This window comes from Anolis carolinensis, unplaced genomic scaffold (assembly GCF_035594765.1).
Source record: "Anolis carolinensis isolate JA03-04 unplaced genomic scaffold, rAnoCar3.1.pri scaffold_8, whole genome shotgun sequence".
Taxonomy (NCBI): domain Eukaryota; kingdom Metazoa; phylum Chordata; class Lepidosauria; order Squamata; family Dactyloidae; genus Anolis; species Anolis carolinensis.
In genome coordinates, this window is record NW_026943819.1 from 9,524,218 (window position 1) to 9,548,922 (window position 24,705).

Below are 24,705 nucleotides of genomic sequence, written 5' to 3' on the forward strand. Positions count from 1 at the left end.
ATGTCAGGAGAGAATGCTTCTGGAATATGACTATACAGCCCGTAAAACTCACAACAACCCAATAATTCTATTAATAACAATATGAACGATGCTCCATTACGGTATTTTGCCTGCCATAAATGTGGGCAAAATGTTAGGAGAGAATGCTTCTGGAACATGGTCATACAGCCTAGAAAACTCACAGCAACCTTGTTATGTTTTAAATTATCTGTTGCATTTTAATTCGGTGTTGAACCCTTGCCTCTTGAACTTTAGCAGAAAAGAACTGTGGTAAGTATTATTATTATTATTATTATTATTATTATTATTACTACTACTACTACTATTGTAAGCTGAAAACAAAACTTTCAAATAAAAAGAAGAGTGAACCAATGGTGCAGCAACTACATCATATCAACTGCATTGCTGTTTTAATAGCTCAGGGGCTATGGCTGATTCAAGGGCTGTTGCAGAAGAAAACTGGAAGGAAGGAATGAGTTAAGGAACTTTCCACTCAGCTGTTACTTCTCCCTTCGAATTTACTCCCTCCATACACCACTTTGCAATGTACAAGTGCCTTTTGAGAATGACTGCATCCAAGTTGTTGGTATTTGGCAGCCTCGGTCCCTGGAGGAAGGAATAAAGTAAAAACAGAAGTTATTCTTCCCTTCTTATGATATGTTTGTCCCCAGATTGAAATATTTTATTTACAGTCTTTTGCACAAACATCGATATACAGTGGGGAATAATACGGCTCCTATAGCTGTTATCTGACATTGTCATTTATCATTCAGGAAGCCATTGCACTATCAGATATTATCTGCAGTCTTTCTGGTAAGCTGCAGTTCTGTGCAATACGGGAATCCACAATGATTAGCAGAGGGACACAATTGGATTTGCAGCCCTTGTAGGCAGAAGTCATTATTTCATTAGACATCCCTCCTCCTTTGTCCAGAAACTGTGGGCTTATTATCCCTGTTGCTAGAAGGAAGGGGGTGGGAGGGAATGAAATTAGGGCATAGAAAAAAACCTACAGCTAATCAATTCTTGCTTTTTCAAACAGACAGTATATTCGATTTACAGCCTCAACAGCTGTTCCAGTTGTGTGGTTGTATGGTTTCATCTAGCATCTAAAACAGACTGAGAAAATTTTGAAAAGATAACCCTTGCGCCACTAAATGGAATGGAAACATATTCAAGGGGAACTGTATTGGTCTGGCTAGATATCATCCAGCACATTTCGGGGGCGATAAGTATGAAGAACATTCTTTCTTATAATTTCCAATATTTTACAAATGGAAGCAAAGTGACGTGTGGCCAAGAAGCATCAAAATGTGGTCAACAGTTAAGTTAGAAATGTTAAGTTAGAAAAGTTAGAAAAGGCTGCAGCGTGTGTGTAAAGTTTCTTTTGTTGTCTGTGCCCCAGTTTGGAAGACTTCATGTCACTTTCTGTGTCTGTGACAATTCAATTTTGAACATTTTGACTAGTTGTGGAAACAAGGATTGGCGATAAAACTTCAGTTGAGACCCCCTTTTCCCCATAATAACTCTTTCAGGAGTGAATTTCCTTTCCAAGGGGTAGATTTCTTTCACTTCCTGCTGTCTCACCCTTGTTCCTCACTATAAGTCGGGTGTAAGTCAGATGCATGTAACTCGGGGACTGTCTGTATATAGATAGTAACTGCGGATAAGCAGAGCTCCACTGGGATTTTCCCTCCTTCTAACAGATTTTGCTTGGAGACTAGAAACTTGCACCCTTCTTCAAAGCAGCCCCACACAACTTGAGGCTGTGAGCCCAGACATTGCACCAAATGATGTCAGCCTTTCTTATCTTATTTTTTTTTCCTCCTTCCTTCCTGGCTCAGGGAGCGCTGAATTTACGACTCTTGAAATGAAATGGGAAGACAGCAGTAGAGCCAAGGCGGCTGTCTGAAGGGCACCGGCAAAGAGCTGCATGTTAAGCAGGGTGTGTCCAACCCATTTCTACTGCAGTCTGTGCTGCAGTGAGATTTTACATCACCAGCTCAAACCTCGCTCTTTGGTTAACTCTGTCTGCCCCAGGCAGGAAAGAAAGGAAGGAAGAGGAGGATGACAAATTCAGCCTTACTGTTAGGCAGAAGTTCACCGATAGCCTCAAATGCAGATGCAAAGAGAGGGCAGGAAAGACACTAGACCAGAGGTCCCCAAACTAAGGCTCGTGGGCTGGATGCAGCCTGGCTCCTGTCCTAAACTTTAGACTTAGGGTTGACCTAAGTCTGCCTGGTCTTTGGAGGTCTCTTTGCTTAGCTACAGTCTTATGAGATTGTCTAGATGGTCTTTGAAGATCCTTTTGCTTAGCTACAGCCTTATGAGACCATCTAGATGGCTTTTGGAGGTCATTTTCCTTACCTATGGTCCTATGAGACCATCTAGATCAGGGGTCCTCGAACTTTTTAAGTGGAGGGCCGATTCACAGTCCCACAGACTGTTGGGGGGGGCGGACTATGATGAAATAGTCCAAAATTAGGATTGTTGTTGTTGTGTGCCTTCAAGTCATTTCAGACTTAGGTCAACCCTAAGTTTAAAGTTTAGGACAGAGGCCAGGTAAGTGATCTTGGAGGGCCGCATCCAGCCCATGGGCCTTAGTTTGGTGACCCCTGATCTGGATGAACTCATAAGACCATAGGTAAGCAAAGAGACCTCCAAAGACCATCTAGATCAGGGGGCCCCAAACTAAGGCCCATGGGCCAGATGCAGCCCTCCAAGGTCATTTACCTGGCCCCTGTCCTAAACTTTAGACATAGGGTTGACCTAAGTCTACCTGGTCTTTGGAGGTCTCTTTGCTTACCTATGGTCTTATGAGTTCATCCAGATCAGGGGTCACCAAACTAAGGCCCATGGGCTGGATGCGGCCCTCCAAGGTCACTTACCTGGCCTCTGTCCTAAACTTTAAACTTAGGGTTGACCTAAGTCTGAAATGACTTGAAGGCACACAACAACAACAATCCTAATTTTGGACTATTTCATCATAGTCCGCCCCCCCAACAGTCTGTGGGACTGTGAATCGGCCCTCCACTTAAAAAGTTTGAGGACCCCTGATCTAGATGGTCTCATTAGATCATCGGTAAGGAAAGGCAAAGGCTGACAAAGGGTCATCCACGCTCTCCCCGGGTTGGATTTGAACCGGAAACCTTTAGGTCAGCAACCCAACCTTCAAGTTAGCAGTCCTGCCAGCACAAGGGTGTAACCCATTACACCACTGGGGGCTCCAGCTTCTGAGGCTGAGAGAGTGTGACTTGTCTATCCCAACCCACTGGGCTTCTATGGCCAAGTGGGAGTTCGAACTCTAGTCTCCTGAGCCACAACCCAATGCTCAAACCATTAAACCACAATGCTAATAAATAATAGGCATTAAATATCAAACCAGCAGTGCTGAAAGGCCTATTGCTGAGAAGACTTGAGATAAAAGCTCTCTCCTGATAGAAATGCATCCATCTTTGGGAAGTCTCATGTCACAGTGGAAAGAGGCAGGAAATTGCTATGCAGTCATTATGCTGATTGATCTGTGCCTTAAGTAGGCCTCATTGCCAGGACTCCAGTTGCATTTGAGAGTGAAAAAAACCCTCCAAGGACAAAGCATGAAAGGCAAACTATACCTTTTGGCTCATGACAACGAAGAGTGAGGCATGCCTGCATTTTTAATAACCTCGAAATTTTGAAAGGCAGATGAACAAGTGGCAAAGGGGGAAATAATCATATTAGCAAAGCAAGAGATTAATTATGGAAAAGGCGCCAAGTCCAGGATCTGTCTTTTGATTTCTCAAGTGGGTAGCAGAGTGCGGAAGGCTCCTTGTCTACATTGGCTGGAGATGATGGGAGTTATACTCCAGCACATCCAGAAGGCCATCAGATTGTGAGGTGACTGATCTAAGCTGTTTTACAACTTCTTCACAGAGTTGTGCTGACCATAAAGTGACTCTTGTTCTTTGCAGTAGGTAAAAAATTGCCATTGCTGCTGATTCATCCATAAAATTTTGTCTTCTTTTGCAGGCGCTTTACTGCCATCCAGTGCCTATTTGCAGAAAAGGAGGATTTGTTTTTTCCCCCTGATGCTTGTTGAGAAAAGAGATTTCTGCATGGAGTGTATGGTTGCAAAGGCTGGACAGTGAGGACAGCCGATCAAAAGAAATTAATTTTATTTGCAGCTGATGCTAGAAATGGAAAAGAAGGAAATCATGCTGTAGGAGGATTTGAAAAACCAAAGAAGTAGTTCGTTATGACATCCATAAGGGTAAAGGTAAAGGTTTCCCCTGATGTTAAGTCCAGTCGTGTCCGACTCTGGGGGTTGGTGCTCATCTCTATTTCTAAGCTGAAGAGCCGGCGTTGACTGTAGACACCTACAAGGTCATGTGGCCATAGGCATGACTGCATGGAGCGCTGTTACCTTCCCACTGGAGCGGTACCTATTGATCAACTCACATTTGCATGTTTTTGAATTCCTAGGTTGGCAGAAGCTGGAGCTAACAGCGGGTGCTCAATCTGCTCCCAGATTCGAACGTGCAACCTTTTGGTTCAGCAGCTCAGCACTTTAACACACTGCGCCACCGGGAGCCCCCATGACATCCATAGGATTGCCATAAATCAAAATCAACTTGATTACAAATAACAAGGACAATAGCAACACTTGTCCATACAGGTCTGCAGCTTCCAGTTCCTTCCTAAATTATAGCACACTTGCTGTGGGTTAGTCTGGTGGTGTTGGTCAGTCTACATTAGGTTGTATTTATGCTGTGACCTCCTCCCTTCCTTATAGTCACATTAGTAGTAGTATTTGAAGTCTGTTACCGTCGTTAATTTTTGTGTTGATTGATAATTGCTTGAGATCTCTGTTGTCTTTGGTTTGTTGTTAATTGTGATGTCTGATTCTGCTGAGTGCGGTTTATATATTTATTGTGGTACAATAGTCTTTTTTTTTTGTTTTGCCTGTGTAGGTGTTTATTATTATTATTGTTGTTGTTGTGGTCATGAAGGTTGGATAAGTTAAGGCTTTTGCGTTGTGTTGTCAGATTTTGTATTTCTGGGGTGTTTAGTTGTGTTGTTATAGTCACGATGCGTTGTTGTGAGATTTGTGGGTCCGGATTGTGGTTTTGTGGTGTGGTTGTGTTGTTACAACTGGGAGGCAAGCCTTTTGTGTTGTGTTGTCCAGTTTTGTATTTCTCGGGCATTTAGTTGTGTGCCAAGTTTCGTATTTCTGAGGTGTTTAGTTGTGTTGTTATAGTCACGATGAGTTGTTGTGAGTTTTGTGGGTCCTGTGTGGTTTTGTGGTGTGGTTGTGTTGTTACAACTGGAAGGCAAGGCTTTTGCATTGTGTTGCCAAGTTTTGTATTTCTGGGGCGTTTAGTTGTGTTGTTATTGCATGATGCGTTGTTGTGAGTTTTGTGGGTCTGGATTGTGGTTTTGTGGTGTGGTTGTGTTGTTGTAACCTGGAGGCAAGCCTTTTGCATTGTGTTGCCAAATTTCGTATTTCTGGGATGTTTAGTTTTGTTGTTATAGTCACTGCGCAAACAACTTTATCATTTTATATATATAGATGAGTATAGCAACCTGGTATTGGTTGTTAGTCACCCATCCAATACTAACCAGAGCTGACCTTGCTTAGCTTCCTAGCTGAAGTGGGGTTTGGTTCCTCCATCATTTTGTGTTTCTCTGTGCCTTTGAGTCATTTCTGACTCATGGCATCCCTAAAACATACCTATTACAGGGATTTCTTGGTAGAATTTGTCCAGAGGAGGTCGGCCTTTATCTTCTTCTGTGGCTGAGAGAGTGACTTGCCCAAGGTCACCCAGGATATTTCCATGGCTGAATGTGGATTGATGGCTGCAGCTATACTGTAGAATTAATGTACTTAAATGCCACTTTAACTGCCATTGCTCAATGCTATGGAATTGTGGAAGTGCAGTTTGGTGTGGCACCAGGGCTCTGTGACAGAGGAGGCCAAGAGCCTTGTAAAATGACAAGACCCAAAACCCCAGAGAATTGAGCCATGGCAGTTAAAGAGACGCCAAAGTGCATTTATTCTACAGTATAGATGCACCCCTAGTTTCCCACTCAACATGACAGTTCTCTGTGCTGTAAGCTTATGTAAATGCTTCACAGTTGTCACCGAGTGCCATCTAGGGTGAATAAAGAGTCATAACAGGTCTACATATGAGTTTATTTTATTTTGAAAAGAGCACTGGATGTTGACAAGACTGCCTGACTCTAAAAAGGATGAATCTTCCGCTCCCAAAAGTGGAAAGTTTAAGTAGACTACAGTTTCCAGGATTCCCTAGCATTTATTTATTTATTTATCGTGTCAAAAGCTAATCGAGGGTATAAGTTGTAATGTATTTGAAAACACAAAGTTTAAAAAAAACACAACAACAACTTGGCATTATACAAGATTTCCTTTGACCAGAAGCTGCTCGCTTGGAGTGCCTCTGGTGTTGCTGTAAGAAGGTCTTCCATTGTGCATGCGGCAGGGCTCAGGCTGCATTGTAATAGGCGGTTTGTAGTTTGCTCTTCTCCACACTCGCATGTTGTGGACTCCACTTTGTAGCCCTATTTCTTATGGTTGGCTCTGCATCTCATGGTGCCAGAACGCAGTCTGTCCAGCGTCTTCCAAGTCGCCCAGTCTTCTGTGTGCTCAAGAGGGAGTTTCTCATCCGGCGTCAGCCACTGATTGAGGTTCCAGGTTTTAGCCTGCCACTTTTGGACTCTCGCTTGCTGAGGTATTCCTGCGAGTAGCTCTGTAGATCTTCAAAAACTATTTCTTGATTTAAGGTGTTGGTGTGCTGGCTGATACCCAAACAGGATTTGGGCTGGAGATGTCAATGCCTTGGTCCTTTCCTTGGCTGCCACTTTCTGGCGGATGTCAGATGGTGCAATGCCGGCTAAACAGTATACTCTGTTTCCCCTAAAATAAGACATCCCCAGAAAATAAGACCTAGTAGAGGTTTTGCTGAATTGCTAAATATAAGGCCTCCCTCGAAAGTAAGACCTAGTAAAGTTTTTGTTTGGAAGCATGCAGGATCGGTAAATGTACATACCATAGATTGTTGTACATGGAAATAAAGGTAGTAACTAGAAATAATAATAATAATAATAATAATAATAATAATAATAATAATAATAATAATAATATAACTTTATTCTTGTATTCCACCTCCATCTCCCAGAAGGGACTCAGGGCAGCTTACACAGGGATAAGCCCAACAACAACATAATTTTACATACAAACAGAAATTTAAAACAGTAATTTTAAAACAGTATAGCAATAAAATATAATATAGAAATTCTTGAAAGGATTCACAGTTTGGTTATGCTGTTTTGTGATGACAACTACTGTACAGTAGATAATACATTTTCATCTTTTAAAAATTCAACCAAAAATGTGAATTCGTCTTTGTGGAAAAATAAGACATCCCCTGAAAATAAGACCTAGCCATCTTTGGGAGCAAAAATTAATATAAGACACTGTCTTATTTTCGGGGAAACAGGTAATTTCTCCAGGAGTGGACATCCTGTGATAATGTGGCATGTCTCATTAAGAGCCACATCCACTGTTTTTTTTAATACTGAACCAGTGTTCTTTTTCATGGTTTCTTCCTTTCTGTTGAAATTGTCCACATGCTTATGGATTTCAATGGCTTCTCTGTATAGTCTGACATGGTGTTTGCTTGAGTGGTCCAGCATTTCTATATTCTTAAATAATATTCTGTGTCCAGGTTGGCTCATCAGATGCTTTGCTATGGCTGACTTCTCTGGTTGAATTAGTCTGCAGTGCCTTTCATGTTCCTTTATTCGTGTCTGGGCAATGCTGCTGTGTTTGGTGGTCCCTCTGTAGACTTGTCCCCAGCTGCATGGTATACAGTAGACTCCTGCAGAAGTGAGAGGATCCCTCTTGTCCTTCGCTGAACATAGCATTTGTTGGATTTTCTTTGTGGGTCTGTAAATAGTTTGTAGGTTGTGTTTCTTCATCAGCTTCTCTATGCAGTCAGTGGTTCCCTTGATGTATGGTAAGAACACCTTTCCTCTGGGTGGATCTTTGTCTTGACTCTCATGGCTTGTTCTTGGCCATGCAGCTCTTCTGCTGTCTATGCTGGGGTATCTATTGACCAGTAGAATCCAATTTAGGTGGTTCAGTTCCCCTTGGAGGAGGTGGAGTTGATTTTAATTCTTGGTTGATTTCTGCACTTCCTGCTGTACCCAGAAGGTGGCAATGGACTCTTTCTTTCTATTTCTAAGCAAACTTCCAAAGCTTTGTTCTTGCATTTTTCTATAGCCAAAGAGTTTCCTTCACTTTCTTTTTATACAAATACCTTGCTATTATCTGAACAGATGCAATGGCTTATCTGCCAGTCTTCTCTTCATTATGTTATTGTATTATTGTGATTTTAAGTTATCTTATATTTTTACTATCTTCTACAACAGAGGACTTTGATTAGTGTTTGTGTATGTATCCATACACACCGGTGCCCCTTATGGCGCAGCGGATTAAACAGCCGAGCTGCTGAACTTGCAGACCGGAAGGTCCCAGGTTCGAATCCTGGGAGCAGAGTGAGTACCCACTGTTAGCTCCAGCTTCTGCCAACCTAGCAGTTTGAAAACATGCCAATGTGAGTAGATCAATAGGTACCGCTCCGGCAGGAAGGTAAGGGCTCTCCATGCAGTCATGCTAGTGGCCACATAACCTTGGAGGCGTCTACGGACAATGCCGGCTCTTCTGCTTAGAAATGGAGATGAGCACCAACCCCCAGAGTTGGACACGACTAGACTTTGTGTCAGGAGAAAACCTCTGTACATATACAGTAGAGTCTCACTTATCCAACATAAACTGGCCAGCAGAACGTAGGATAAGCGAATATGTTGGACAATAAGGAGAGATTAAGAAAAAGCCTATTAAACATCAAAATAAGTTATGATTTTACAAATTATGCACCAAAACATCATGTTATACAACAAATTTGACAGAAAAAGTAGTTCATTACACATTAATGCTATGTAGTAATTACTGTATTTACAAATTTAGCACCAAAATATCACAATGCAATGAAAACATTGACTACAAAAATGCGTTGAATAATCCAGAATGTTGGATAAGTGAGACTCTACTGTATACATGTATATATACATGGAATCAAATGACATTGAGACATTTAAGAAACCTCAAGAACAGTTTCTGTAGTTTCATTTATGTAGTGAGACTATCCAGAAACAGAATTGCTATGGTGTTTACAGTAGAGTCTCACTTATGCAACATTCACTTATCCAACGTTCTGGATTATCCAACACATTTTTCTAGTCAAAGTTTTCAATACATTGTGATATTTTGGTGCTAAATTTATAAATACAGTAATTACTACATAGCATTACTGCGTATTGAACTACTTTTTCTGTCAAATTTGTTGTATAACATGATGTTTTGGTGCTTCATTTGTAAAATCATAACCCAATTTGATGTTTAATAGGCTTTTTCTTAATCCCTCATTATTATCCAACATATTTGCTTATCCAACATTCTGCCAGCCCATTTATGTTGGATAAGTGAGACTCTACTGTATCTGATATAGGGTGTGTCTACACTGGAGAATTAATGCACTTGGAAACTAGTTTAACTGCCATGGCTCAATGCAAATGAATCCTGCAAGTTGCAATTAAGTCTAACCTAACACTATTTGACTGAGAAGGCTAAACATTTTGCAAATTCACAGTATTGAGTCATAGCAGTTAAAGTGGTTTCAAGCTGCATTCATTCTGTGGTGTAGATGCACATTTAGACTGTGGTCACTGGGTTTAAATTGCAGATCAATCATGGTCTTTGCTTGTGCAAACTGCCTTCTCTTGGACTCATTGTTCATTAAAATATGCCAACCTGGCCAATGCAGTCTTCTAATGCTGGATTTTGAGAGAAACAACTGCAACAAAAGTCATGAATACAGTGCCTGTAGCAAGAAGAAGGCAGCTTGGAAGCCAAAGAAGGAGGCATAGCTGTGCAAAAACCATGTCTGTTTGGATAGGAAAGAAACAGCCCGATACCATCCAGAAGTGGATGACTAATGCACCATGCATGCAACAAACCCTTGAGCTACATATTCTGAACACAGCTGACCAGGTGTGAGCAGGCCTTGATTTAAAGGGATAGTGCACCATTTTGAAACACCAGAAACAATGGCTAATGCATGCTCTCCAAAATGCCCTTTGTCAAAAGACCATCTCATTGTGAATGCATGGTTAATGTAGGCCCCTCCTACATATAAAATCCAGAATATTTGCTTTGCATTATATGGCAGGACTCATATAATCCAGTTCAAAGTAGTTAGTCTAGATCAGGGGTCCCCAAACTAAGGCCCAGGGGCCACATGCGGCCCATCGAAGCCATTTATCCGGCCCCCGCCTCCTCCCTTGCCCGGTGTGCGCCTTCCAGAGCTTTGCTTGTTTATAATGGTATTTTAATTATTAATTAATTAATTAATTAATTATCAAGGGGTGCTTTGCTAGAGCTTTTGGTGCACAAAGGCAGAAGGGGGCTGGACTAAGTGGCCCAATGGGTCTCTTCCAATCCTCTTTATTATTATTATTATTATTATTATTATTATTATTATTATTATTGACACAAAGACACAGTATAACACAGCAAACGAGATATATATGCTGGATTTCGTATCACAAATCACAAGTTCCCAAGCGTTTAGGGCTGTGTGATGCATTATTATTATCATTATTAACAACATTGAGGCTGGGTGGCCATCTGTCAGGGGTGCTTTGCTTGTGCTTTTGGTGCACAAAGGTAGATGAGGGTTGGATTCAATGACCTAAGGGGTATCTTCCAACCCTCTTTATTATTTTTATTATGATTCTGATTAACATTGAGGCTGTATTTGTTCCTGTTTTTTTTTTTTTACTTCAAAATAAGAGATGTGCAGTGTACATAGGAATTTGTTTATAGGTTTTTTTACAACTATAATCCAGCCCTACAACAGTCGGAGGGACCGTGAACTGGCCCCCTGTTTAAAACGTTTGGGGACCCCTGGTCTAGATTATCTGATTTGATAATATGGATTATATGGCAGTGTAGAAGGGGCCTGAGGGTTGCATCTACATTGTACAATGAATGCAGTTTGACCAATGGTTCAATGCTCTGGAATCCAGGGAGTTGTAGTTTGATGAAGTGCCTGCAGTCTTTGGCAGAGAAGATGAAAGGCCTTGTAGAACTACAACTCCCATTAATCTGTAGCATTGAACCATATACAGTAGAGTCTCGCTTATCCAACATAAACGGGCCGGCAGAACGTTGGATAAGCGAATATGTTGGATAATAAGGAGAGATTAAGTAAAAGCCTATTAAACATGAAATTAGGTTATGATTTTACAAATTAAGCACCAAAACATCATGTTATACAACAAATTTGACAGAAAAAGTAGTTCAATACGCAGTAATGCTATGTAGTAATTACTGTATTTTCAAATTTAGCACCAAAATATCATGGTGTATTGAAAACATTGACTACAAAAATGCGTTGGATAATCCAGAACGTTGGATAAGTGAGACTCTACTGTAGTATATTGGCTGGAGTTACACTTTAAAAAACGTACCTGTTTTGACTTGAGAGTTCGTATTGCCATATAATCAGGGATAAACAGAAAATTTGGGATTGGATCCTTGGGCCCTTTCCACACAGCTGTATAAAATCCCACATTATAAAATCCCACATTGCTTTGAAGTGGGTTATATGGCAGTGTGGACTCAAATAACCCAGTTAATGGAACCCTAGTTTGTCCCTTCCTGCCCTGATTTTACTTACGGACCCTTTTAGTGTCCTTGCACTAGTCACCTTTTGTTATATGTCATAGAATCATAGAACAGTAGAGTTGGAAGAGACGTCATGGGCCATCCAGTCCAACCTCCTGCCAAGAAGCAGGAAATCACATTCAAAGCACCTCCGACAGATGGCCATCCAGCCTCTGCTTAACAGCTTCCAAAGAAGGGGCCTCCACCACACTCTGAGGCAGAGAGTTCCACTGCTGAACAGCTCTCACAGTGAGGAAGTTCTTCCTGATGTTCAGGTGGAATCTCCTTTCCTGTGGTTTGAAGCTATTGTTCCACTTCTAGTCTTCAGGGCAGCAGAAAACAAGCTTGCTCCCTCCTCCCTATGACTTCCCTTCATGTATTTGTACATGGCTATCATGTCTCCTCTCAGCCTTCTCTTCTGCAGGCTAAACATGCCCAGTTCTTTAAGCCGCTCCTCATAGGGCTTGTTCTCCAGACATTTGATCATTTTAGTCGCCCTCCTCTGGACGCTTTCCAGCTTGTCAACATCTCCCTTCAACTATGGTGCCCAGAATTGGACACAATGTGATTCCAGGTGTGGTCTGACCAAGGCAGAATAGAGGGGGAGCAGGACTTCCCTGGATCTAAACGCTATTCCCCTATTGATGCAGGCCAGAATCCCATTGGCTTTTTTAGCAGCTGCATCACATTGCTGGCTCATGTTTAACTTGTTGTCCACAAGGATTCCAAGGTTTTTTTCACACGTACTGCTGTCGAGCCAGGCATCGTCCCCCATTCTGTATCTTTGATTTCCATTTTTTCTTCCGAAGTGAAGTATCTTGCATTTGTTCCATGTGCAATAGATGTTAAGTTTTAAGGAATTGTATTCAATGTGCATATTTTACTGCTGTATTGTGTTAACTGCTGTTTTTAACCCTTGTTTTTATGAAGATATGTTGGTATGCCGGGCTTGTCCCTGTCGTAAGTCGCCCTGAGTCCCTTCGGGGAGATGGTGGCGGGATACAAGAATAAAGTTATTATTACAGTAGAGTCTCCCTTATCCAAGCTAAACGGGCCGGCAGAAAGTTGGATAAGCGAATATGTTGGATAATAAGGAGAGATTAAGGAAAAGCCTATTAAACATTAAATTAGTAAGGTAAAGGTTTTCCCCTGACGTTATGTCCAGTCGTGTCTGACTCTGGAGTGTGGTGCTCATCTCCATTTCTAAGCCGAAGAGCCGGCGCTGTCTGTAGACACCTCCAAGGTCATGTGGCGGCATGGAATTCCGTTACCTTCCCGCCGGAGCGGTATCTATTGATCTACTCACATTTGCATGTTTTTGAACTGCTAGGTTGGCAGAAGCTGGAGCTAACAGCAGGCGTTCATTGTGCTCCCCGGATTTGAACCTGGGACCTTTCAGCAGCTCAGCGCTTTAACACACTGACCCACCGGAGGCTCCAAAACATCATATTAGCTTATGATTTTACAAATTAAGCACCAAAACATCATGTTATACAACAAATTTGACAGAAAAAGTAGTTCAATACACAGTAATACTATGTAGTAATTACTTTATTTACGAATTTAGCACCAAAATATTTATTTATTTTTCAAACTTATATGCCGCTACTCCCCTAGGGCTCGGAGTGGCTTACAAGAACCGGCTAAAATCAACAATTTAAAAAACATCTTAAAAACATCTTTAAAACATCCTAAAAGCACCTTTTAAAACTTCAACAACAGAACTCAAAAGCCTGTCGAAACAGATGTGTCTTGCATGCCCTGCGGAAGGCCGACACGTCCCGCAAGGCACGAACTTCAGGTGGCAAGGTGTTCCAGAGAGATGGCGCCACTGCTGAAAAGGCTCTGCGTCTGGTTGTTGTTAGATGCAAGGTCTTAAAACTGGGGACTTCCAGCAGGTCTTGGTCCTCAGAACGGAGGGATCTTTGGGGTTTGTAGGGAGTGAGGTGGTCCCTCAGGTACATTGAAAACAATGTGTTGGATAATCCAGAACGTCGGATAAGTGAGACTCTATTGTTAAAGCAGATATTGTGGAAGGGCCCTGGGATATAGAGCCTGTCTGGAAGGGCTCTGAGTCCATACTGACATATAATCCAGTTCAATGTTTATCTTATACAGCTGTGTGGAAGGAGTCCAGGCAGGAAGACACCATCAAAGCCCTCCCGACAGATGGCCGCCTAGCTTCTGCTTCCAAACCTCCCGAGAAGGAGGCTGAAGCAGCTCAAGGGGCTGGACTTGCCCCCACGAGCAGCAGAAGGGGCAATGCTCCTCCTCCTCCTCCTCCTCCTCCTCCTCCTCCTCCTCCTCCTGGGCTTGCCTCCTCCTGGGCTCCTTCCTTCTCTCCCTCTGGCTCTGGGCCTGGGAACGGGGAAGGGCTCCGGGACTGTTCCGCCCCCGGCTCTGCGGCTGCCAAGGCGGGACAGCCCAGCGCCCTTCCTGCCTGCCTGCCTGCCTGCCTGCTCAGCATGGCCGGAGGAGAGGCGGCCGGAGCCGGAGGGGGCTGAGCCGGGGCGGAGAACCCAAGCAGACCCGGCATGGCCCGCTGGATCCCCACCAAGCGGGAGAAGTACGGCGTCGGTGAGTGACCCGCTCCTGACACGCGTGCCAACCCGGGACAGTTCCCACGTGACGCCCCTCTTCAGAATTGCTCTCTATCCCTCTCCTCCCTTTTTCCTCTTTGACTATTTTTCTCCCCGGACTGTTCCCACGTGCAACACGCGTGTCGCCCGCCCTTCATTTCCGTGTCTTCTCTACCTCCCTTGTTCTTCTTTGCCAGTACTTTTCCTTTCGCTCCAACTCTTCCTCTTTCCTCCTTTTGCCCTTTTCAGAATTCCCCACCTCTTGGATTTCTTTCCCCGTCCTTGATACCAACAGGGCTCTTCCACACAGCCATATAACCCGGAATAGCAAGAAAATCCCACATCTGTTTTGAACTGAGGTATCTGAAGGCCCTTCCATACAGCTGAATAAAATCCCACATTATTTGCTTTGAACTGGAATACAGTAGAGTCTCACTTATCTAACACTCGCTTATCCAACGTTCTGGATTATCCAACTCATTTTTGTAGTCAATGTTTTCAATAAATCATGATATTTTGGTGCTAAATTCGCAAATACAGTAATTACTACATAGCATTACTGTGTACTGAATTACTTTTTCTGTCAAATTTGTTGTACAACATGATGTTTTGGTGCTTAATTTTTAAAATCATAACCTAATTTGATGTTTAACAGGCTTTTCCTTAATCTCTCCTTATTATCCAACATATTCGCTTATCCAACGTTCTGGATTATCCAACTCATTTTTGTCATCAATGTTTTCAATACATAATGATATTTTGGTGCTAAATTCGCAAATACAGTAATTACTACATAGCATTACTGTGTACTGAATTACTTTTTCTGTCAAATTTGTTGTACAACATGGTGTTTTGGTGCTTAATTTTTAAAATCATAACCTAATTTGATGTTTGATAGGCTTTTCCTTAATCTCTCCTTATTATCCAACATACTCACTTATCCAACGTTCTGCTGGCCTGTTTATGTTGGATAAGCGAGACTCTACTGTATATGGCAGTGTGGACTCAGATAATCCGTTTCAAAGCAGATACAGTAGAGTCTCACTTATCCAAGCCTCGCTTATCCAAGCTTCTGGATTATCCAAGTCATTTTTGTAGTCAATGTTTTCAATATATCATGATATTTTGGTGCTAAATTTGTAAATACAGTAGAGTCTCACTTATCCAAGCTAAACAGGCCGGCAGAACGTTGGATAAGCAAATACGTTGGATAATAAGGAGAGATTAAGGAGAAGCCTATTAAACATCAAATTAGGTTATGATTTTACAAATTAAGCACCAAAACATCATGTTATACAACAAATTTGACAGAAAAAGTAGTTCAATACGCAGTCATGCTACATAGTAATTACTGTATTTATGAATTTAGCACCAAAATATCACGATGTATTGAAAACATTGACTACAAAAATGCATTGGATAATCCAGAACGTTGTATAAGTGAGTCTTCTCTACTGTACAGTAATTACTACATAGCATTACTGTGTATTGAACTACTTTTTCTGTCAAATTTATTGTATAACATGTTGTTTTGGTGCTTAATTTGTAAAATCATAACCTAATTTGATGTTTAATAGGCTTTTCCTTAATCCCTCCTTATTATCCAAGATATTCGCTTATCCAAGCGAATCTGCCGGCCTGTTTAGCTTGGATAAGTGAGACTCTACTGTATTGTGGGATTTTCTGCCTTGATATTCTGGTTTATATGGTTGTCTGGAAGGGCCTTGAGTCCACACTGCCATATAATCCAGTTCAAAGCAGATAATCTGGGATTTTATTCAGCTGTGTGGAAGGGACCGTAGGCCCCTTTTACAAAGCCATATAAAATCCAGATTATCTGCTTTGAACTTGATTATATGGCAGTGTGGACTCCAATAATCCAGTTCAAAGCAGATAATGTGCATTATTTGCTTTGATAATCTGGATTATATCTATATATCCCAGATTATATGGCAGTGTAGACTCAGGGCCCTTCCACACATCCATATAAACCAGGATATCAAGGCAGACAATCCACAAAACTGCTTTGAACTGGATTATCTGAGTCCACACTGCCATATAATCCAGTTCAATGTGGATTTTATACAGCTGTGTGGAAGGGGCCCCATATAATCCATTTCAGAGCAGATCCTGGGATATAGGGGCAGTGTAGATCCAGACTTAAAAGTGTTTCTGTCAAATTAACAACTTCCCCCTATTCTTCTGTGTATGTATTAGGATATATTATAGGATGCATGTAGCCTATGGAATGAATTTAGTTTATCACCACTTTAATTGCCATGTTTCAACACTATGTAGCCCTGGGAGACATAGACCCCTTCTACACTGCCATATAATCCAGATTATCAAATAATAAATACATAAATAAAACTTTATTTATATACCGCTCAATCTCCTCCAGAGGACCCAGGGCGGTTTCCTCCTCCAGAGGACCCAGGCCGTATTATTTGTTTTGATCTGGATTATATGAGTCTACATGATCATATAATCCAGTTCAAAGCAGATAGTCTGGATTGTATATGGCAGTGTAGAAGGGCTCATAGTTCTACCAGGTCTTTAGCTTTCTCTGCCAAAGAGTGCCGGTGCCTCCCAAGTCAGCAACTCCAGGAGCCATGGCAATTAAAGTGGAGTCAAATTGTATCAATTTTACAGTGTAGATGCAGACATAGTCTTATTTTTGATGTGCGTGCTGCAGGCTCATCCTGGGTTTTGTAAGGGAGACTCTTCCAAGATCCTTGTAAGCAATGGGTTACCCATTAACAGGTCTTTATCTCTGCTATGGGCAGGATCTTGTGGAAGCAGGAGAGAGAGAGAATGAATGAATGGCCAACTGGTTCTCCTTTCCCTTCCTCCTCCATATTACAAGATCAGACTGTAACAGGGAATCCAATGCATGCCAGGGACTGGGAATTAAAAATACGGAAGTATATGAGTTATATGTTCCTTCAACTTGACTTATGGTGACCCCATGAATTTTATAGGAGTTTCTTAGAATACAGTACCATCAACTGAACTGGTATCTGTGGTTTCATTTATTGGCGTCCAACAAAATATGTCCTTTCTAAGCATATTATAGGTTCTTCAGAGTGACTTTTGGGTCAGAAGTCCTTCATTTCAGTAGTTTGCTGAGATCTGTGATTTTTGTGTGCAAAGTCTAGGAATGTATCCTGTGGAGATAGGAGTCATATTGTACTCAGAGGTGGGTTTGCCAGCTCCTTCCTCTGAAATACTGCCTGGTATTCATTGCTGGCCTCCCATCCAGGTCCTAACCAGGGCTAATTATGCTTAGCTTCCATGAATAATATTTTAATTATGTCTATTTTAAATCATGACTTGTTTAATTTGTTTTTAAATGCATTTTTTGATGTCTCAACTGTTGATTTTATGATATTATATGATTGTATTGGGCTTGCCCCCGTGTGAGCCTCTCGTTGGGAAGATGGAGGTGGCATACAAAAATAAAATAACAATAATAATAAAATTATTATTATTATTATTATTATTATTATTATTATTATTATTATGAACCGACAGGATCGACTCATTAGAAAGGTGTGTGCCTTCTCTAACCATGGTTCTGTCCAAATTTACTTGGGGAAGTAACTTTGTTGGATGACAACTCCAGTCTACTCCAGTCTAGTAGTTGGCCTTGGGAGCATCTACACTGTGGAATGAATGCAGTTTGACACCACTTTAATATCATGGCTCAAAGCTATGAAATACAAAGAAAGAATTATTATTATTATTATTATTATTATTATTATTATTGGGTGTTGCAGTTATATGACGTCTTTAGCCTTTCCTGCCAAACATAACTCCCAGTCTTCCATATTATTGAGCAGTGGTAGCCAAAGTGGTGTCAAACTGCATTCATTTTACAGTGCAGATGCACCCCTTAGTAGCTACTGCCCAACAAAGTAATGTCTCCAAGCTCTGATTTTAGCTCTAGTCAGTCACCAGATCTGGATGCTTTGTCTTTCCAGTTGCTCTCTGTCTATAGTTGTTGTTATGTTATGTCTCTGTCCTTCTTTTTTTCCACTCAAGTCATTCTTTCCACACCAGGCTCTCTTTTCTGTGTAGAGTGCATGGGTTGAACTGCCTAGAACAGTCATTCTCAGCCTTCTTTCCAACTTGCTCTAGTTGAACCATATATTGCATAGATGCTGCTTAGCTTTTATAAAAAAATCATATACTGTATATACTTGAGAATAAGCCGACCTGAATATAAGCCGAGGCACCTAATTTTACCACAAAAAACCTGGGAAAACATTGACTCCAGTATAAGCTGAGGGTGGTAAATTTCAGAAATAAAAATAGATACCAATAAAATTACATTGATTGAGGCATCAGTAGGTTAAATGTTTTTGAATATTTACATAAAGCTCAAATTTAAGATAAGACTGTCCAATAATAAATGCAATAATAATAATAATCAGATCAGAGTGAAATAATAAATGTATTAATATAATAAAAATAGAGTAAAATAAATGTAATACCGTGTTTCCCCGAAAATAAGACAGTGTCTTATATTAATTTTTGCTCCCAAAGATGCGCTAGGTCTTATTTTCAGAGAATGTTTTATTTTTCCATGAAGAAGAATTCACTTTTATTGTTGAACAAAAAAAATGAACATTTATTATATACTGTACAGTAGATATCATACAAACCAGCATAACCAGACAAACTGTGAATCCTATCAAGAATTTCTTGTTACTAACATTATTTTAATATACAGCAATCTATGGTACATACATTTACCAATCCTGCATGCTCTGGTGTTCTGTTTGGCGGGCATACTTCCAAACAAAAACTTTGCTAGGTCTTACTTTCAGGGGAGGCCTTATATTTAGCAATTCAGCAAAATCTCTACTAGGTCTTATTTTCTGGGGATGTCTTATTTTCGGGAAAACAGGGTGGTAGCAACAATAATAGAGAAAAATAATAAATGTAATAATACCAATAATAATAGAGAAAAATAATAAATGTACCATATATTCTTGAGTATAAGCTGACCCAAATATAAGCCAACCAGGACCCTCACCCGAGTATAAGCCGAGGGGGGCTTTTTCAGTCTTAAAAAGAGGGCTGAAAAACTAGGCTTGTACTTGAGTATATACAATATTTTTTTTCTGCTGAGGGCCTGACTGCCCCATCTGCCTGTTGAGATCCATGCCTTTGGCAAGACGTCTTCAAATGTTATGCCTTCCAGATGTGTCCCACTTCAAATCTCTTCCCATCAGACATCATGGAGATAATGAGAGTTGTAGTTTGGCCAATCAGGACCCTACCAGACTGGGGAATGCTGCCTTAAATCTAGTTTATTTGGGACTGCAATCCATACCATACCTATCATTTGAAATGTTGGTTAGTGTTGATGGTATACTACACCTTGCGTATACAATACAGTAGAGTCTCACTTATCCAAGCTAAACGGGCCGGCAGAAGCTTGGATAAGCGAATATCTTGGATTATAAGGACTGATCAAGGAAAAGCCTATTAAACATCAAATTAGGTTATGATTTTACAAATTAAGCACCAAAACTTCATGTTGTACAACAAATTTGACAGAAAAAGTAGTTCCGTACGCAGTAATGTTATGTTGTAATTACTGTATTTACGAATTTAGCACCAAAATATCACGATATATTGGAAACATTGACTACAAAAATGGCTTGGATAATCCAGAGGCTTGGATAAGCGAGGCTTGGATAAGTGAGACTCTACTGTATTGAAATAATGTAGCTTAACACTGCTTTCACTGCCATGATGCAATGCTATGGAATCGTGAAAGTTGTGCTTTTATGGCTCCTTCCACACAGGGCTCTTCCACACAGCCATATAACCCAGAATATCAAGGCAGATAATCCGCAATATTTGCTTTGAATTGTCAGAATCCACACTACCATATGATCCAGTTCAATATGGATTTTATACAGCTGTGTAGAAGGGGCCATCAACTCCATGGGTTCCATAGTTTTGAGCCATGACCAGTTAAAGTGGTATCAAACTCCATCCATCCGTCCATCCATCGTAATTCATTGCATTCAGAATACAACTATTCAATGGCAATACAGTAGAGTCTCACTTATCCAAAATAAACGGGCTGACAGAATGTTGGATAAGCGAATATGTTGGATAATAAGGAGGGATTAATGAAAAGCCTATTAAACATCAAATTAGGTTATGTTTTTACAAATTAAGCATCAAAACATCATGTTATACAACAAATTTGACAGAAAAAGCTGTTCAATACGAAGTAGTGCTATGTAGTAATTACTGTATTTACGAATTTAGCACCAAAATATCACGATGTATTGAAAACATTGACTACAAAAATGCGTTGGATAATCCAGAACATTGGATAAGCGAGACTCCACTGTATTTGCATTTGTAACAATTCTTGGGCTGTCTTGCTATATACATACATATATCTGGAAGTTGAATATAGAGCAGGCATGGGCAAACATTGTCCCTCCAGGTGTTTTAGACTTCAACTCCCACAATTCCTAACAGGCTATACCGGCTGTTAAGAATTGTGGGAGTTGAATTCCAAAACACCTGGAGGGACAAAGTTTGCCCATGCCTGGTATAGAGTCTTAGTGGAAGACCTATAGAATCCCTCAGGTTAAAAAAAATCCTTTAAATGTAGAGGGTTGACTGTAGTTTTGCTTTCGATGACTCTTGATGATTTCATAAAACTGGCATCACCATTGGGTTTGATATCAGTTTCAAACTTGTTTGCAATATACGCATATCCTCTTATCTAACATGATGATTTTTTTTCAAAGAAGGGTGTGTTAAGCCTGTTTGCTCTGAACTTTGTTTCTTTCTGTAGCTGCGTATGATTCATTCAACAAACTGGCTTGGGTTGTGTTACTGTAGCTTCCATTGGAGGCTTCAAAAGGTGTGGTGTTATCGAACTTCTTAAGGCACTTCAGTTACAAATTAGACAAGAATTTCTCCCTCGGAAGAACACAAATTTTAGAACAGGAAAATTTTTTCAATACCAAGCAAAATACCTTAATGGAACATTGTTCATATTGTTATTAATAGAATTATTGGGTTGCTGTGAGTTTTCCGGACTGTATGGTCATGTTCCAGGAGCTTTCTCTCCTGACGTTTCACCCACATCTATGGCAGGCATCCTCAGAGGTTGTGAGGTCTGTTGGAAACTAGCAAGCAGGGTTTATATGTTTGTGGAATAATGTCCAGAGTGGGAGAAAGAACTGTATACGGTAGACCTGTGGTTTCTTCTGAATCTTTGAATTCTAGCTCTCATTACATGTGGCGCAGGCTGGTGAGCAGCCTGCTGCAATAAATCACTCTGACCATGAAGTCATGAGTTCGAGGCCAGCCCGTGGCGGGATGAACACCCGTCAATTAGAAAAAAATACCCCTTGCTCATTGCTGACCTAGCAACCCGAAAGATAGTTGCATCTATCAAGTAGGAAATAAGGTACCACTTATAAAGTGGGGAGGCAAATTTAACTAATTTACGACATTGGAATGAGGAAGTGCTGTCACAGTGGATGATGAAACAGCTGCTCCCTCCTGTGGCCAGAATTGAACATCCCCTCAGGAGAAGGTTAAATTGCCTCTGCGTCTGTCTCCGTCTCAGTTCTATGTGTATATGGGCATTGAATGTTTGCCCTATATGTATATAATGTGATCCGCCCTGAATCCCCTTCGGGGTGAGAAGGGTGGAATATAAATACTGTAAAAATAATAATAATAATGATAGCCCATCTCAAAATAAATCCCATTTTCATTACTTTAAAACAATCCTTTATGTCTTTCTGTAAGAGAAGCCTGTTTAGTAGTGTATTATTTTTAGTATCCCAAACATGCATTTTGCCCTTTGCTTTTCTTCCAGGGGCAACCCCTCAATTGCCTTTCTCTAACTTTTTCTTGAAGGCAGAGTTATAATTTCATAGTGGTTTTGCAGAAAGCCAGTGGTGAGCGAGATATTGCACTTCCATAAAATCCTTTTTGCTTTTCTTAGCACAAAGTTGGGGAAGGTGGGGATACAGAGATATTGTTGAGTTCTGAATTACACTTGGCTCTTTTAGTTTGGGTATTGGGAGAAGCAGGTTATTGGCATCTGATGGTTCCCACATTTCTGATTTTTTCTTTGGTCTATCTCAGGGGTTCTCAAACATTTTCAGCCACAGAGCCCTTTTTGAAGTAAAGGTTTCTCATGGAGCCCTAGGGATCTAGGAGCTGTAGTTCACCTGCATCCAAAGAAACTGTGACCCCCACCGACAATGGACTGGCACCAAACTTGCCACAGAGATGCCCCATAACCAACTGAACATACTACAGGGGCTTGTGGGAATTGACCTGGATTTTTGGGAGTTGTAGTTCACCTGCATCCAGAGAGCACTGAACCCAGCCAATTTCGGATCTGGACCAAACTTGGCACATAGACCCAATTTGGTCCACTGTAAACACTGGCAGGGTTTGAGGGTGACTGCCTTTGGCATATGGGAGTTGTAGTTCACCCTTATCCAGAGAGCACTGAACCCAGATGACAATGGATCTGGACCACACTTGGAATACAGACCTAACATGGCCAGCTGTGCATACAAGCTTGGTTTCGGGAGGATTGACTCATGATTTTGGGAATTATAGTTCACTCACATTGTTACGTATTTTCTAATGGGAGCATTTATAAAAATGAAATCCAAGGCTGGCTTTTTTCTAATAAATAGTACTCGACATCACTAGGACTCTCCATTGATACCTGAAACCATGGTTAATTGTGAGCCCTATATTCTGATTGTATTTGGGCAGAAGCTACCACAGAATCATGCTAGAGAAGGCCCAAAAACACTTTTGGGGGAATATTTTTTGGAGCAAGGATAGGTTAAATTGTGGACATCAAGTACATTGTTAAGGGAGTCATACTGCACCTAATTTTAGATCCTAGACTTAATGTTATAGAATGGAGGGCTAAGTCTTGTATCATTGGCTCCAGTCAGCCCTCCACATTCACTAGGGTTATGGGCACAGGATAAATAAAGAATTGTTGTTGTTTTTTTTGCTCAAGAAAACATCTCAGATTCATATTTCAGGAAGAGAGACTCCACTTAAACATTAGGAAGAACTTCCTGACAGAGCTGTTTGACAGTGGAATATGCTTCCTAAGAATCCAGTGGGGTCTACTTCTCTGGATGTCCATCTGTCAAGAGGACTTTGATTGTGTTTTCCTGCATGATGGGATTAGACTGGATGGTCCTTGTGGTCTCTCCCAACTTTTTTGGTTCTGTTATATAGGATTGCATTGGCTGTAACCCCATTGTGCAAAAACTGTTGGAAAATAGTTCTAATGGACATGTGGTCACACACTTACTGAAGGGTTAAGCAGGTGATAATGTGGAGCTTGAGGGACATGCAAAGAAGCTGGGTCATGACTATGTGAAAAGCATGATGAGGGCTACATCATTCACTTTTGTCCTTGGTTGATGACGAGAAGCATTGGGTATAAAAGAGGGCAGCAAGCATGTGGTCCCACTCTTGTCCTGATTCTCTTGCTTTTCGTCATTCATCTGTTGCTGATATTTGTGTAATGATATTTGTGTAATGATATTTGTATATGCCATTGACCCATAGGAGATCAGGGGATCCTGAAATGTGTGTTTATAGCTGTACATAAAGCAACATGTCAAGATTAAAAGCCTCTATTGTGAGTTTGGATGAAAACTGAGTCAAAGAGTTTTCTTAAACAGTGAGCAATACATGGTCAGGCTGTGCAATAAAAACTCTGTGGACAACTGATTAAAAGGTAAAGGTTTTCCTCTGACTCTGGGGGTTGGCTTCTCATCTCCATTTCTAAGCCAAAGAGCCGGCGTTGTCCATAGACACCTCCAAGATCATGTGGCCGGCATGACTGCATGGAGCGCCGTTACCTTCCCGCCGAAGTGGTACCTATTGATCTACTCACATTGGCATGTTTTCGAACTGCTAGGTTGGCAGGAGCTGGGACCTGATTAGAACTCTGCTATCTTTGGGCTGATTTTTAAAGCTTGCCTCTGAGACAATCAATCTGGTGTGCAGTGTATTTAGGGAGGGCATGATTGTGAAGGAGAAAACTATAAATCACACACCTATCCTGCCGTTTCGGACACATGATTCTATGCTTTGCTTGTACTAAGATGTCAATGGCAATGAATGCTTCCTCCCTAAGAATATGACTACTGTGCAATGCTGTACTTTTAAACGATTTATAGCATTGTAAATTCCCAACAGGATGCCCCTCAGGTTGTTTACGAGTTACATGCATTGTTTTGCACATTCCTGTTTTGTTTGGAGCACTGCTGAGAATGGTCCCAGACATCT

General features: G+C 41.0%; 1 protein-coding gene across 5 annotated transcripts in view; it reads left to right on the plus strand.

The window, feature by feature from the left end:
- dock5 (dedicator of cytokinesis 5) overlaps positions 1–24,705 on the plus strand; it is a 147,434-nt gene that overhangs the window by 18,394 nt on the left and 104,335 nt on the right. The window contains exon 1 of one of the 5 annotated variants that reach the window (XM_062960856.1): positions 14,100–14,365. The exons of the other annotated variants lie outside the window; for them this stretch is intronic. Coding sequence (XP_062816926.1) covers positions 14,323–14,365 — 43 coding nt within the window. The 5' untranslated portion in view covers positions 14,100–14,322. Of the gene's footprint in view, positions 1–14,099; positions 14,366–24,705 lie in introns of those variants that run through there. 5 annotated transcript variants of the gene reach the window in all.